This window comes from Syngnathoides biaculeatus, chromosome 10 (genome assembly GCF_019802595.1).
Source record: "Syngnathoides biaculeatus isolate LvHL_M chromosome 10, ASM1980259v1, whole genome shotgun sequence".
Lineage (NCBI taxonomy): Eukaryota > Metazoa > Chordata > Actinopteri > Syngnathiformes > Syngnathidae > Syngnathoides > Syngnathoides biaculeatus.
Genome location: NC_084649.1, coordinates 8,581,755 through 8,597,410, shown reverse-complemented (window position 1 = coordinate 8,597,410; position 15,656 = coordinate 8,581,755). Strand labels below are relative to the sequence as shown.

The following is a 15,656-nucleotide window of genomic DNA, read 5'->3' as shown; positions in this document are numbered from 1 at the left end:
GGATCACTCAAAGGATTATAGAAAGATGGGAAATCAGCCTTGACATTTAATGTCTTCACTGGACCACTGGACCGCCCCCTCTGACATTTTCAAGAGTTACCCGGTGGCCAGTCAAAGTAAAACTTTCCATAATGTCTCTGGGGGGTAGATATGGACAATTACTCTATGTTACCCTCTCTGATTTTACTCCTTCCTTGTTGCAGGCGGCAGCACTCCTCCAGGCATCAGTGCCCCTACAGTGACCAGCATCCCTTCCCCCATTAGTGTCAATGGTTTTACTGGCATGCCGCCCCCTCAAGCAAATGGACAGCCACCCGCAGAAGCCGTCTTCACCAATGGGATACACCATTACCCTGGTAAACCCATAATAATCCACTTTATTTTTCATGCAAAATCTAAGCACAGTGTTCCACTGAAACCTGACCATTTTACATTTTACACACTTCAAATGGATTTTTTATTTGAAAGAGCGGCAAATCATGCTTCATCCTTAATGGACATGATGCGCAAACGCTTCATTGAAAATGTTACTTTCTGGCCTAACGTCAATTCTCGTCGATTCTCAAAGTGGGCGACTGGTACCATGAGTGGTATGCGGCGTCCCTCCAGTAGTGCAGTATGTGAAATAATCAATTCTCATGTGTAGTCGAATTAGTTGTATTAAACTGTTTGGTAAAATATATTTGCATTTTATCTTTAAGAACTGTTTGTTATAAGGAACCATTATTTTAGTTTTGTTTTTAATGTTCAAACTGTGCATAGTGTTACACCTGCTTAAAATAATAACAAAACCTCTGTCTTGTTTTTGATTCACACTTCTTCTTACTATGTTATGCCATGAAGGTGGTATTTGGTGTGAAATTAAACTTGGCGAAATTACTTTTGTCAAGCAATGAGAATATTTTCGCATCAGCAAAAAATATATATATTTTGTATTCTGCACATTTGAAACAACAGAAAGAAAACACATTTATTCCAAGGCCAATGTAAATGCAGTGGATGGATGTTTGCCTTGATAAGTCCTTGGGAAGTTGTGATCAATTTATCCAAATTTCTAAAAGTTTAACAAGAAAAGAAATTCATCTGTCAAGACATTTTTTTTCTCAAAAGAGTGCAATCCTCTTCATCCAAAAAAGTAAACCATTGAAGATACAAAGTCAACATTCAACAACTGATCCAATTACTGTATATGATCCAATCAATGTTGTGTTGAGCTTCGATGTTAACTTACTTGAGTAAGAACATTATTAGAAAAATAAGTAAATAAGTAGAAATTAACACTCTCAGGAATACAGGAAGTTATTCTTTCATCATTCATCAGCTAAACGATTATGCTGAGTTATGATGCAAATTTCCTCAGAGCAAAGTCCATTTATTGCAGTGAGGAGCAACGTATATTTTGCCATAATTTCAATGCAGTTAGCGAGTTGAATTCAAGACAGTATTTTCATTACATTTATAAATAATGTAAAATTACTTTTTTAGGAAAAATGTCAGTGTATTACTTTTTCACCCGAAATCCTACTAAATTCTTGTGAGAACAAGATCAACAACCATGCTCTCCAACATAAAAGGAAAAATGGATTTCTTCGTCATTGCTGTCCAGTGAGAATCATTGAGCCAAACTGTATCTCCAAATGTTGTGAGATTATACTTGTACATTTAAGACAATTTTCCTGAAAAAAAAAATACTTAATTGAGGGATAAATGCATATCAGCGACATACATGCGTATAAGCCTTATAAACAGCTGTGTTGAGCCATGATTTATATTTACTCAGAGGAAAACACATTTGTCACAACAGGACAATGACCGTTTATCTGATTTGCATAATACGTGAGGAGCACATTCAGCATGTAGAGTCCCAAAGCACAAAAAATAAGGAAATACATATTTTAGCAAAAGGTGCTTTTGGAACACTGGATTAAAAGTTTGCATTTGGGTTACATGCTGTGGTTTGTACCTCATTTGATTGTTTTCTCTTCAGTAAGAGGGAAAAAAAAACTCTTATCTTGCATTGTTTTTTTTTTCTATTGTTTTTGTCTTTCCAGTGTTGCAAGAAGTGGTTTTTAGGGAGGACTCTGAGAAAAATGGACTGGGTGTAGCTCCAAGGAGTTGTTTTGGAGTTCAGGGTGGCTGTTTTCTCTCCTCTCTGTCTGAAGGTAGTGTTCTTATTCTTATCTAATGTGTTTCTTCTCCACCTCTTCTTTCTTTGGTGTTAATACCATTTTTGTATCAGTGATTTTTTTAAGCATGTTTTAAATTCCCTTTCTTCTACGAAAGTTTTATATAATAATAAATGGGAGCAGCGTATTACGACTTAGCAGGAGAGTATAGCTATACCTTGACACTGTAAAATACGGATCCACACAAACATAAAGCTTTTTCTTTTATAGATGTACATCTCTGGGAGGGCGTGGTGGGGGAGCTTAAAAAACTGCTGCAAATGATCAATTGCTTTGATTTTGCTTTGTTCAAATAACTGTGATGGGCTGACGACAAGTTAAGAGAGGCTCCAGCTCACCCACAAAACCTAGTGAGGACAAGTGGTACACAAAATGGATGGATGTTTCAGTGAACTGAACATTTTTGTTTTATTCTGTAAACTAATGTACATGGACAACATAACTCCCAGATTAAAACAAAAACATTTGAATTAGTATTTATTTGCAGGAAATGTAAAATGGTCAAAATTCTAAAGAAGGTCCGTGATTATTCTGCTCCCTTAATATTTTCCAGAGCTGTACAGAATTCATATACAGAACATTACATTGTGTATAATATATAATGTATAAACCATTTACTACATACATAACATAGCCTCGTAGAATTGAAGTACTTCTGTCTAGATTGACACGAAGAATGAATGCCAGCTCCAGGAAACTTTCTTTGTAAATGTTTGGCAACTTTTCCTTCTTTTGTGAAAACAATTGCGCTCGCGCCCAATTGGAGAGGTCGGCACTCCACTCTAAGAACTAACCTCTTTGCCTCTCGTGTCTGTTCCGTCTGTTTCCTCACATTGTAACCCCGCTCCCGCCCATTGTTTTTCTATATTACTCTCGCCCTCCTCTGTGCCTCCTCCTCCTCTTCACCTCCCTTTACATCCATGCTGCCCTCCACCTCCCTCTTCATGGTCTCTTCTGGAGCAGCTCAAAGTCCCACTGCAGCTGATCCTCTCCAGCAGGCTTACACGGGAGTCCAGCAGTATGCAGGTGTGTGTGTATGGATTTGCGGGAGGGAACAAGTGAAGGAGATAAAGATTTTTTTTCATTGTTTGCATTTGCATTTTGGCATTTTCACCATGTAAACAAAAGTGTCATGCCTGTCAAACAACTATTTATTCGCTGCTTTTTATAGCGTGTCTGTGAGTGTGAAACATGTACACTATATTGTCTGCTATCTGATCGATAGTCTGCTGTGTCCCAGCATATATCATGTTGTTTGCATGTGTGTGTATAGCAATGTGCTCTCATCACAGCTGTTATCTGATCATGTGTGCGTGTGTGTGTGTGTGTGTGTGTGTGTGTGTGTGTGTGTGTGTGTGGTGTGTGTGTGTGTGTGTGTGTGTGTGTGTGTGTGTTGTGTGTGTGTGTGCCTCAGCAGCCTACCCCGCTGCATACGGACAGATCAGCCAGGCCTTCCCGCACCCTCCAACCATCATCCCACAGCAGCAACGAGAAGGTAAAACATACAATGTTTGGGTCACCAGTCCAATATTTAACATTTAAATCTAACATATTTGGAAAGACACGCAAGACCCAACACATAATTTATTGAAGACGTTTCCCAGTTGTGTTGTGTCATCTGCACACTTGAGCTGTATCCCTCGCAATGTGTCACCAACGGTGTGTGCTTGTTGCTGTGTTCACAGTGATGAGTGAAATGCTAAGGTCATATTGTGTTGATGCATATATGCAACTTTGCAACATTTAAAATTTTAAAAAGTGACTCCAGTGAGGATACGCAATTAAGAAAGAGGATGGATGGATGTTTATATGCTATGAGTTAATTGACTATATCTATCCCACAAGTGTTTGCTAGCTGCAACAAGGGAGCAAGATCATATATAGGACTGTGACCTTGCTGCCCTCTTGTGGAATATAAACAAAACCATGCACCATCATGTAGTAAAAAAAAAAAAAAGATTTTTGTTAATATCAGTTTCTCCCTACATTCATTGCATCAAGCCACATACTTTATATAAGAAAATCTCAGCACATCATCAAAAATTGTCACAAAAAGTACATATCCTGAAACAATGATGATCTTGTCTCAATTAAGTCAGAAATGTTACTTATCCAGTGTGCAATGTGGGTCAGTGAAGACAAGTTGAACACAAAGCCATTGTTCTATTGTATGAGGCAACAGGTGAATACACAGGCTAATTGTACAGTTTGCTGTCGAATTATTTGTTCTGCTTGTCAATTTACATCACTGGCATAGACAAATGATCAAAGACAGATGTAGGATAACAATTATTGGGCCAATTAAGTGAAATTGGATCATTCCCCAAGTGGAGAACAATAAAGGACTGGTTGACAACTTCAATACCTTCTATTAAAGAATTGAAAAGGACACGTTCACTCCCCCCACCTACATGACCTATGACCACCATCACACCTCTGACTCCCCCTTCTTCACTGACCATTCACAAGCTTTCCAAGAAACCTGCAATTTCAGTGACTACAGAAATCTGTGGTCATGACGCAATTTGATTTCCTTGGACCACATCAAGAGCATCACAGGACCCCCAGCAGTTTGCCTATTAAGCAAGCAGGTCTGTGGATGACACAGTCAACATAGGACTGCACTTCACCCTGGAACAAGTCGACAGTGCAGGGACCTAAAGTACGTGAAGATCCTGTTCGTGGACTTCAGCTCTGCGTTCAACACCATCATCCCCAAACTGCTCTCCTCCAAGCTTCTCCAAGTCAGCGTCTCGACTGCCTTTTGCCGACGCACCCGGGGCTTTTTACTGGTTCCTCATGCGCTTGACAGACCAGGTGAGGCTGGGGGACACCACCTCATTCACATGCACCGTCAGCAAGGGTCATTACTGGCCATTTATGTGTTTGAGAACTCTGCACCGTTTCGGCATTCATCACAGTACAAGATAATTGCATTATTAGTTCATTTAAATTGTTCCAAAATGCTTCATTTGTAGAACTGGCATTATATCAGCCTCACCACACTAGTGGTACACTTTAATTGCTCAATGACTCTCTATACATGTGCTTTTTATGTCCTAAATGTATATTTTGTTATAGTGGCTGTTTATCATCAACTAGACTGGCTCCACCTACCAGAGAGAAACTCCTAACATTATGTATTTTGCAACATACTGTACTTGGCCAATAAAGCTGATTCTGATTATGATTTCTGGAGGCACACCTGATAATCTCTCACGGCACCCTGGTTGGGATGTACTGGTCTAACCACTTAAAAACAGCAGCAACTATCAGTTGTCACACTGATGTGCGAGGGCAGCATTCAACCCAAAATTGGGTTCAAAATTTGGCAAAAAAAACAACAAAAAAATCGCACTTGAGATCTTCCAAATGCATGTGGGATAATATGTTACAGGCCAATGAAACCAAGGTTGAAGTTTTTGGCCACGATTCCAAAGCATGAACACAACAGTGCTCATAACTTGGAAAAAAAGAAAAAGAACATACCTACAATGGAGCATCATACTATGAGGCTTTTTTTCTGGAACTGGAACGTTAGTCCAGGTGAAGGGATTCCTGAACAGTTCCAAATACCAAACAAAACCTGTAGACAACAACTATTGCTGAGGAGTTATTCAAAGCCAATATCAGTGGCTAGTTTTAGCAGCCCAAAGTAGTAGCTAGTACCCAAAACCTTAAAATAAGGCTGATATCAACCTGATACCGATACCTAGTATCACATTGATACTCACCCATCCCTAATTGTTATCTTTATCAAGGCTGACTGTTTATGAAGTGGTTGTATCAGATTTGATTGGACGCACTGTACCCAAAGAAGTATGTAAGTATATCAATTATTTATTATTTCATATTCTGCTACAAACGGGAAGAAAATGTTGAAATGCTTTGAATGTGATTGGTTAAACCTGAACGAAATCACATCCCCAGTTATGAATGTGTGCACACTACAGCAGCCGCCTTATTACCTCTGTTTATTTTTACTTTCCTCTTGAAAGTATTTCTTAATTGAGTTATGTCGCTTATAGGTCAGGCTAAGTGTGGAAAAAGTTCCGTTTTCTGTAGACTTTTTATCTCCATTGTTATGTTCGTGTATTTAACAAATGTTATGTACATCTATAATACTTAAATACATTTTGTATTCAGACACTATGTAATTTTCAGTGGTGTAGAATTATTTCAAACAGCTAACTACCGTAAAATGGCTTTAAAGTTTTCAATACGATGCAGTGTAAGCACCAACAGCAAAAATATCGCAAATTCATCTCTCAAAGCTTATTAGTGATGTTTGTGTGATGTGAGACCAAATTTATAGACTAATACCAATACAAGTGTTCATTCACTCATGTAGTACTTTTGATACATTCAATTTTATTGAACACAAAGACAGATAATTGTAAACCTGTCTTTCTTTCTGCTGCACGTGATGATTCGCCAATGTGTCAAACCGTCGGTGTGGCAACAATTACTGGCGAGGAGGACTTATTGGAAGTCAGTATCGGTGGCTAGTATTATCAGCCCTCACTAGTACCCAGTACCTTAAAATAAGGCTAGTATCAACCAGATACCTGTTACCTGGTATCGGTACCTGCCCATCCCTAATTGTTATCTTTGTCAAAGCTGACTATTTATTAAGTGTTTGTGTCGGATTGGATGCACTGTGCCCAAAGAAGTACTCTGCATCAATTATTTTTCATTTCCTGCCTTTGTCTCTCCCTACACCTTTTTCTCTCTGATTCCCATGTACAGGGCCAGAGGGTTGCAACCTGTTCATCTACCACCTCCCTCAGGAGTTTGGAGATGGCGAACTGATGCAGATGTTCCTGCCATTCGGTAATGTCATCTCCTCCAAAGTGTTTGTGGATCGAGCGACAAACCAAAGTAAATGCTTTGGTGGGTAAAAATTAACAGAACCAGAAGATTATCATTTATTCTGATTATTATTTTTTTACTAATCACTTTCTTTACTGCAGCCCCTTGCTAACATCCCAGCACCTCCCTGTTTTAAACAAATGAAAATAAGAGAGGCTTATTTTGAGTTGTGCAACGATTGGTGACTCGTTTGAGTACGGTTATCTGGAATTGTTCAACTCTGCCTAACTTTGTGATGAACGGCTAACGCAGTTTGGCTGCTGTGGTGGCTTTACCAGAGACCGTCAGAATTTAAAATAGCATGCCATGATTATGAATTATTATTTGGATCTCGACCGACTATTTCTTATAGATTTGTTAAGGTAACCCTTGAATGAACACATCAGTGCCTAATGAGCAACATGTAGTCACATAGAGTCTAATCAATCTACAATCAATCTACTGACATGTATTTCAAACAGCTACTTTGAAAAGGGCAAAAATAATGCTCAGTTGTGATTGTTAGATAAGTAACAATTGTAGGACGTTTATATTTTTGGATGTGTTTCCAATATTTTTTACTTTATTCAGCTTCTTTAGAAGATAAAAACTGAGCATAATTGACTTTTCAAAAGAAAAATGATTGATCCAGCTGTTGGATTAGATCTTATTTAGATTGTACAGGTCTGCCAATTGAATTCTACAGTCTGTGTATTGAAAAAACGAACACAAAGCTTGAGTTTGAGATTTTACACAAGTGGAAGCCAAAAAAACAATAAGATTGACATCCAGCACAACTTTGTTGATATTTTGGTTTTAAACTCCATCACTTCATAGTGTGATATTGGTGCATGCTATCCTCTTAATAATGTGATCCTGTTGGTGTTGTTTTTGTTGTGGTTGTTCTATTATTACTATTGTAATACTTTTTACTCCTTATGGCATTATCCAAATATCATGGTATTGATTTGTAACATGTACAGATGTCTTCTTATAGCTACTGCTCAACTGAAGTTCTTCATCAACAAAGCTCATTCTCACATTTTTGTTAGCATTTTTTGCCTAAACCTAAACTAACCCGTACGCCTGTCTTTCCACAGGCTTTGTGAGCTTCGATAACCCAGGCAGTGCCCAAGCTGCCATCCAGTCAATGAACGGCTTCCAAATTGGCATGAAAAGACTCAAGGTGCAGCTAAAGAGGCCAAAGGATGCAAACCGCCCGTACTAGCCCCGGCCTCAGCCTGCCGCTGCCATCCAAGGCGGCCGGGGTAGCTGCCGCACACCGGGTAAGACGGGTCGGACCCAAGTTCACTGGGGTAACCTTTGTGGTCACGCTTCTTTGCTGGGTGATTAACCGGGCCAATGCATACTGACGCACATCATATTGACGGATGTTCAAATGGCAAGTCTGTTTATGAAAGTGCCTGATGTGGTTTCACTAACCTTTTAGAAAGGCCATAAAACATTTGCAGATGTCTAATAAAAGGCAGATCATCCGCAAATTGCCTGTAAAAAAACAGTGAGGTAGCATCACTGAGAGTTCAAGCAGCCATTTTTTAAATGTTAATTTCCCCATCGTCATTTGGACTGACAACTGTGTTAAGTTACAGCAGTCGCCTGATGAGCTCCATTCGGCAGCTGTATGAATACGTGAAAAAGCACCACTTTTGAGGCAGATCTCTTCATTCAATTAAGATTGGATTTAGTCCCTTCAATTCCCTGTAAAATCTTTATTCCCTATCTTATCAAGACACGTTGGATAAATATGTGTTGTTAATTTTGTGGAAAGGTCCTTTTCTGTTCGAGCATGACTACACCCCAGGGCAAATACCCTAAAAAGCATAACAAGACAACAATGTCAAAAACACAAAGGTGAAATTATCTTACTACTCTGACAGATATTGTTTGGGTGTAAAATTGTTGCTTGTTTTAAATGAAAAAAATAAATTAACAAGCTCTACGTGTTGGAGTGTCAACACTGATTGGGACCGTGTATGTCTGCATGAAGAGTGCTCCTTGTTGTAATAAGCGTGTAAGACAATCAGTGACTTTAAGAGCAAAGAATGAGATCCCAGTCAAAAGTGGTGTAGCGTATTTAGATCCTGAGCAAGAATGCTGGACCAAAAGACGAATTTGTAACGGCAGAATGCAACAACGTATGTCGAGAGAGATAACGAAAGCCCAAATGAGTTATACAATTTTGCCCTCAAAGAAAAGAGGACTCCTTCTCCCCTGAATGACCTTGGATGTCACCTTTCGTCCTTTTGGATGAATGGACAAAACATCCAACAAACACTCTCCATGTTCCCTTTTTTAAAAATTCTATTCAGTTCCTGTTGCTGAAAATGTCCAGGTAACTTTATACTTTGGTTTCATGTATTGTGTACCATATATATTGAGCTTGATGCTTAACCATACACCTGCTGTGTGTGTGTACGTGAGATGTCGTTTTTATCTTATTAAACATGGTTCTGACATTTGACACAACATTTCAGAGCGACCCAGTCTGTTACACTGTAGGTAACATAGTCATTGCGTAAATGCTTCAGCGAGTTGTAGAGAGAAGGGATTGCCTCCAAAGAAAAAGGCATTTATTACTCCGAAGGCAAATAATTGTGCCGTTCCTCTTTGTCTCCTCCCTTCATCTGCATGATGGAGAGTTCAAACTGTGTCGTTCATTCACTGCTGATGACTTAATTCAAGGGCAACTTATCACCCACTCACAAACCAACTGATCCATATAAAGACCGTGTCCCGAGGCAAAGCACTGCAGGGGAAATAGGGCAAATTCATATGAATGTGCCAGCATTCCTTCCTATCCACAAAAATATTCCATATAAGCTGTCAAGCTCAGACAATTTACAATGCTGTTGACATTCACTATGAGTATGTCCAAATAGTCAAAAGCACCCTTTTGCTTGAGACCCCAAAGTAGAAGCAAATATGTATTTACTTTTCAAAATGATGTAAGACATTATGAAATAATAATGGAATTTTTGTGGATAGAATGGTTCCCAGTATGAACGCGCAGATACTTAAAGGATGTGCTATGCCCTAACATACTGTATGTCCCTTTTATGCTTGAAAATGATCAGTAACGGTACTGATGCTCTGTGATACGGATCACGCAGTACTGAGAGAAGAATTAATCTGAAACCACTTGTGTTTCTAACTCAAACTATAACATGGCATGGTAATATTCACCCTATTTAAGTAGAATGGATCACTATTAAATTATTCTGAACATCATCAAAATTTGACTGACGTAAAATCTTCTGTCTGTCGTGTTTTCCAGGTTTTGTAGAGCTGAATTATATGTTGACTCTTTGCTCCCCGCTGTAGAATGCAAACTCAACATCTGGAACACTGAGGCTGCTTCAGAAGGAGAGGACATCAAGACAGAGAGAAAACTGTCAGGGTCTTGGGAAATTCCTTTTGGATGTACTAAAACCTTTGGAACACATTGAGAATTTGTACCAACTTAGTTTACCCTTGGACCTTTTCCTCTGCACATACAGTATATATAGATATAAAATACACACACACACACACACATTCTTCCACTCAGAACCCCGCTTGAATGACAGCTACCTTTTTTGAACCACAATAACTTTTACTTGAACAATGACGGGGGAGAAAGTAAAAGACCAAAAAAAAAACCCACTTTAAATGACCAACCCTGATGAACTATTAAAGGGAAGAATGGCTGTCAAAATTCTAACAAGAACAAAAACTTTTTCAAAACTGAACAGAGGATTGTTGATGTTTTTTGTCTGATTTGTGTTGGGGGTCAGTTGACTTGATACACAAAGAAACAAATTCCAGAAGAGACACGGGAAGTCGGGAATGTGATATTATCAGGAAACACATTGGGTTGGATTTGGGATGGCTGTCTTTAGCTTCGGAGTGCCTGTCCGTTTCCAGGGGATACCATTGCCAAGGAGAACCATAGCAACGGTCTCCAGGGAGTCTTACCTGTCATTCCTTAGTTGTTTTAGGGACCAAAAGACCAAACATTTTTTATTGTTGAGACTTGTAGCTCGAATATACTTGGACCACTGCATCTCTTTCAGTCAGTGATAACTGGCTCAAGAGTTGTACCAAAAAGAAGTGTACATTTCATATATGTGTGTGTGTATGTATATATATATATATATATATATATATATATATATATATATATATACACACACACACGCACACATACACACTTTGCTGATATGCTTTGGAATACAGGCAACTATTTCAGCTGACCAAATGGGGTCTCTCACTTTGTTAGTTTACAATCACTGAAAATGTTTTCGTTGCATTCTACTCATTTTGTCTCGGTTGGATGGAGAGTGCATGGGAGGGGCTGCTCCGCATCACAGCCTTACAGTATCTTTTTTAACTTAACATCCTAACCTCATAGATAGTGTAACATCAGAAACCTTTGATCTATACGAACTTGTTTATATTTGCGGTACATATATATGTATAACGAACGTTCAAGAAAACGCATTCATATATACACAGCATATATGGATAAACAGATATTAATCATAAGCAAAGACATATGTACTTAAGTGCACATATTTGATATATGTGTGTCTGTATATAGAACCGCTACTGACTATGTTGAGATGTAATTTTGATTTATTTTGGGGTGGGGGGAGATCTTAGCCGGAGTTTGAAAAATTGCTCTGCTTGGGATGAATCGCAAATCTGGCAGCTCCCGAAAACTGCAGGCATTCCTTTTTCCTGATTACCTACAGTAAATGCTGACAAACAGTATGCAGGACTGCTTAAGGATATGTGTGTGGGAATGCACATGATGGGTGTAAATATTGTCTGAAAATGCAAAAAGCCAGATCTCAGTAGCAGGCTTCAAGAAAAATCAGGCTGGATTATCTTAGAGGAAAAGAACAATGATCTTTGACTCGATTCCAAACATATCCTTTATGCTTTGCACGCACGCACGCACACACACATTCACATACAAAACTTCTCTTTGAAACTTGAACCAAAATGAATATGTCTCACAACCTTTGCTCTCTCTTGCATTCAGTGAAAAAAAGTGCATGTAGCGTATGGGCTGTCACCATGTCAGGGTGTGCCTTGTCACCTGCAGAATCTGCCATCAAACACTGTGCTCTCCCCAAAACAAAAAGAATTTTAAAAAATTAAAAAAAAAAACCCTCTCACACACTTCTACAAGCAGCCAGCGCACTATTATGATGTCAAAACTCCAACCAGATCCATACCAGTGCTCAGCTGTGTAGAGGTTCAGTGCATGTCCACACTTGGTCTATATCGATGTCTTTGAACTTTTCAAATATATGTATCGTCTACTCACACATTATGCTTCAAAGAAAAGTGGGCATTATCAAATCTGCGAGGACAACTACAAACCATCAAAGCTGCAGGCAAGGCACCTGTGACGAAGTCAATATTATTAGTGTCAGTTTGTAGGTGTAGGCAATAAATGGCTATCAGCATTTAGTCATTGACAATTATTGGCATAATGTGTATGTTTTAGATAGAGCAGGGGTCTCCAACAGATGTGTCCTGAGTTACCAGTAGATGGTTACCCGCTTAGTTAATAGTTGGCAAAATGCTTAAAGAACATTTGTACTTTTGTAGTGAAACAGTTCTCATCTATTCTCCTATAGATTGTAAAACACCATTGATCCAATTTGTGCCATTGAGATGATTGGGCCTAAAGAGTGTCTTTTAATGATGGGGGGCTACCAATAGATGGGCATATAAAGCAAATGTTTAAAAGAAAACATATACTCTGAGTTTTTAAAAAATCTGCATATTCCTTGATCAAGGCACTGTTGTCAATAAATGACCAAATTATTCTTTTTTGAGATGAAAATATTCCCATGTAAACAATCTTTACATTTATTTAAACCTACCATATTAGCTGTTTTTATTTTACTTGGGAAGCAGCTCATATAACATACAGTAAATGGTTGGAGACCCCTGCTTTGGAAAATGCTGCCTTGTGGTCCAAATCCTTATGTAATCCAATATAACAAGAAAAACAGTCAAGTGGAGCAATAAGTGTGGGGGAAAAACATTTATCCATCACAGTGACTGAACCTCTAAGGTAAGTTTCATATTACTTTAGAATACAATTTGAGGTAATGGTAAATATACAGTACATTCTAAAGGTCACCACGCCACTGCGAGAGATTACTTTATCCATGTGAATTTTTATAAGACTGGAAAACAATACTTCCTGTTATGTGTTGTTAAACGTTTTCCTATAAATGGTTCATTATTTATTCCTTACCACAAGATGTTCAATGTTTTAAAATGATCGAATAGCTGAACTTTTACCTGCCAAAACCGGTGAGGCAAAAAATATTTCGTCCGACTTCCGAGGATGCCTGTGCGTGGCTTGGGTGTGCTCATAATACTCTCCCGAGCATGGGAATCCATGCAAAGACCATTCTGACCAGCACCCGGTCTTTGAGCAAGCAGAACTAACATCTTACGTCTTAAGCTCAATCAACTAAATGTGTGGTGAGCCTGCTTTGACTGCAACGCAAAAACAAACTGGGTTTGACAAGGATTTGTTTGAGCCACAGGTGGTAAATGCCAAGCACATCATCTTCATTAGCCCACAATAGCTACAGCCACAACTACAAGTTGACAAGAGAATAAAAAAAAATTCTGGTTTAAAACAACACAGATGAAGCAAAAGTCTGAGTATAAATATATATAGAGATATGTAAACATAAACTGATGAATATACTGTAAATGGTTTTGTTTTGTTTTTGCTCTGTTTCCCTCTGTACATAGGTTTCCATATTTTATAGGACTTTTACTTCTATCTACAAGGACTGGAAAAAGTACTTTGAATACTCAAAAAATATATATGAATGAAAACATGATAATGCTCCTTAAAACCAGGTACAAAAAAAAAAAAAAGTTGCTAGGGTACAGTGCGAAATGTAGGACCTGACCAAGGCATTTATCCAGAAAACAGTCAGGGAGAGCATTGACCTCAGTTAGAGCTTGGACACACGTTGACCTATTTTATAACAGAAATACTTTACTATGTTCTATTCATTTCTGTATTTATTTAGAAGTCATGTTTGAGATGATATGCATGCTTTCATGGCATTATTTTTCTATGAGTTGGTACGTGACCAAATAGTTTTTATATGACATGCATGGGCCACTGTTGTGGTCCTCAGATGATCATTGTTCCTGTCTTCAGGACCATGCCTTCAGCACTTAGAAGATGGAGAAAACAGCTCCTATTGACCAAGTGATGTCAAAGACAAATTTTAATATTTGCTTATTTGTGTTTATTTATTGTCAATGTATTTATTTATTTGTTTATTTATTTGTTTGTGCTGTTTTGACTCAAGATCTGAGCTCTATTATTGCCACCAAGGGGTCTTGCTTAAAAGTGCCACTTTGTACCACTGTCACATTACCTCTTCATGTGTTGGAAATCTCGAAAACAACGGATTGATTATTCGATTTCCTGTTTCTGATGAACATTTGAAAGCAATGCAGCCAATTACTGTTTCTAAGCCTTATGTACATTTCTGTTTATAACTTATTGAAGCGAGCTTCATTGGTTTTAAGAGGAACTATGATGATTTAGCCTATTTATTATACTTATGCAGTATGTTGTATATAATAGTAATGTGCATATCAAACCTGGTTTCCATCTCATCAGCGCAAAGAATATAGAATCAGAAATAAGTATAATAGGTTCCTTTTGAAAATGCAAATTAAAGATTCTTCTCATAGGTTTGATTACCCCCCACATAATGTATGGTTGACCTCTAGTTTAATGCTCCCTCTTTAACTAACAGTACAATCAGACATTTGCCTTGTGGTCACAGTGAGTTTCTGCAAAGCAAAGAGCTAAATTCTTAATACGCAAAATAAATAAAATCAGTGAGATAAAATACCCTTCGCTCCCCTCCTTCCATTTTCCGCATCTTGCTTTGTATCGTTTTGGCAGAGCTCTGATCTTGTTCAAGTGATGTGTTTTACCAAGAGCAAAAGTCAAAGAAATCTGCACTATCCTATCAACAACAACAACAAAAACAGTGTTACTCTCACTTTTAAGTGCTGGGATAGTTTTCTTCTAAACTCTACAGTGACTGGAAAGGCATCGTATGGTTTAAAGGTTACTATGGAGATGTATTTCCCAATTTCAGCACATGTGGAGGGTGGGAAAATGAATGTTGCATAATTAAGCTTTGCCAGGTTCCTGAAGAACCAAGCTTGTGATGGGCCAATATGCTTTAGTCTCCTGCCCCTGACTCGCAAGAAAGACTGCACCAATTTCTTGTTCCCTTGACTCCTTTTTTGTAATTTTAAAATGAATGATGCGTCTCAGCTTAGGCCAATAATAAAGCACAGTCTAGAATAAAGTGTTCTGTGTGGCGTCATGATTATTGGACCCAAAAAAAATTACAATACTGGAAAAGACAACGTGTTTGTTGGCTGGAGGAGCTGCTGATTATCATGTATGAATATTTCAGTTTTCAGAATTTTCAGTTTTTTTTAAGGGGACTGCTACAGCCGTGTCTTGAGATACGAGTTTAATCTGTTTCATCACCACTCTTCACTCAAGAAAAGAAACTTGTGCTGAAATTAGCG

At 38.4% G+C, this 15,656-nt stretch overlaps 1 protein-coding gene across 1 annotated transcript in view; it reads left to right on the top strand.

Annotated features, from left to right (window-relative positions):
• Positions 1-15,393, top strand: part of celf4 (CUGBP, Elav-like family member 4) — a 106,079-nt gene extending 90,686 nt beyond the window's left edge. The window contains exons 9-15 of the mRNA XM_061832033.1: positions 204-356; positions 2,052-2,162; positions 3,150-3,212; positions 3,601-3,681; positions 6,936-7,079; positions 8,138-8,323; positions 10,333-15,393. Of these exons, the coding sequence (XP_061688017.1) occupies positions 204-356; positions 2,052-2,162; positions 3,150-3,212; positions 3,601-3,681; positions 6,936-7,079; positions 8,138-8,265 (680 nt within the window). The 3' untranslated portion in view covers positions 8,266-8,323; positions 10,333-15,393. The remainder of the gene's footprint in view (positions 1-203; positions 357-2,051; positions 2,163-3,149; positions 3,213-3,600; positions 3,682-6,935; positions 7,080-8,137; positions 8,324-10,332) is intronic.
• Positions 15,394-15,656: the final 263 nt, after the last annotated feature.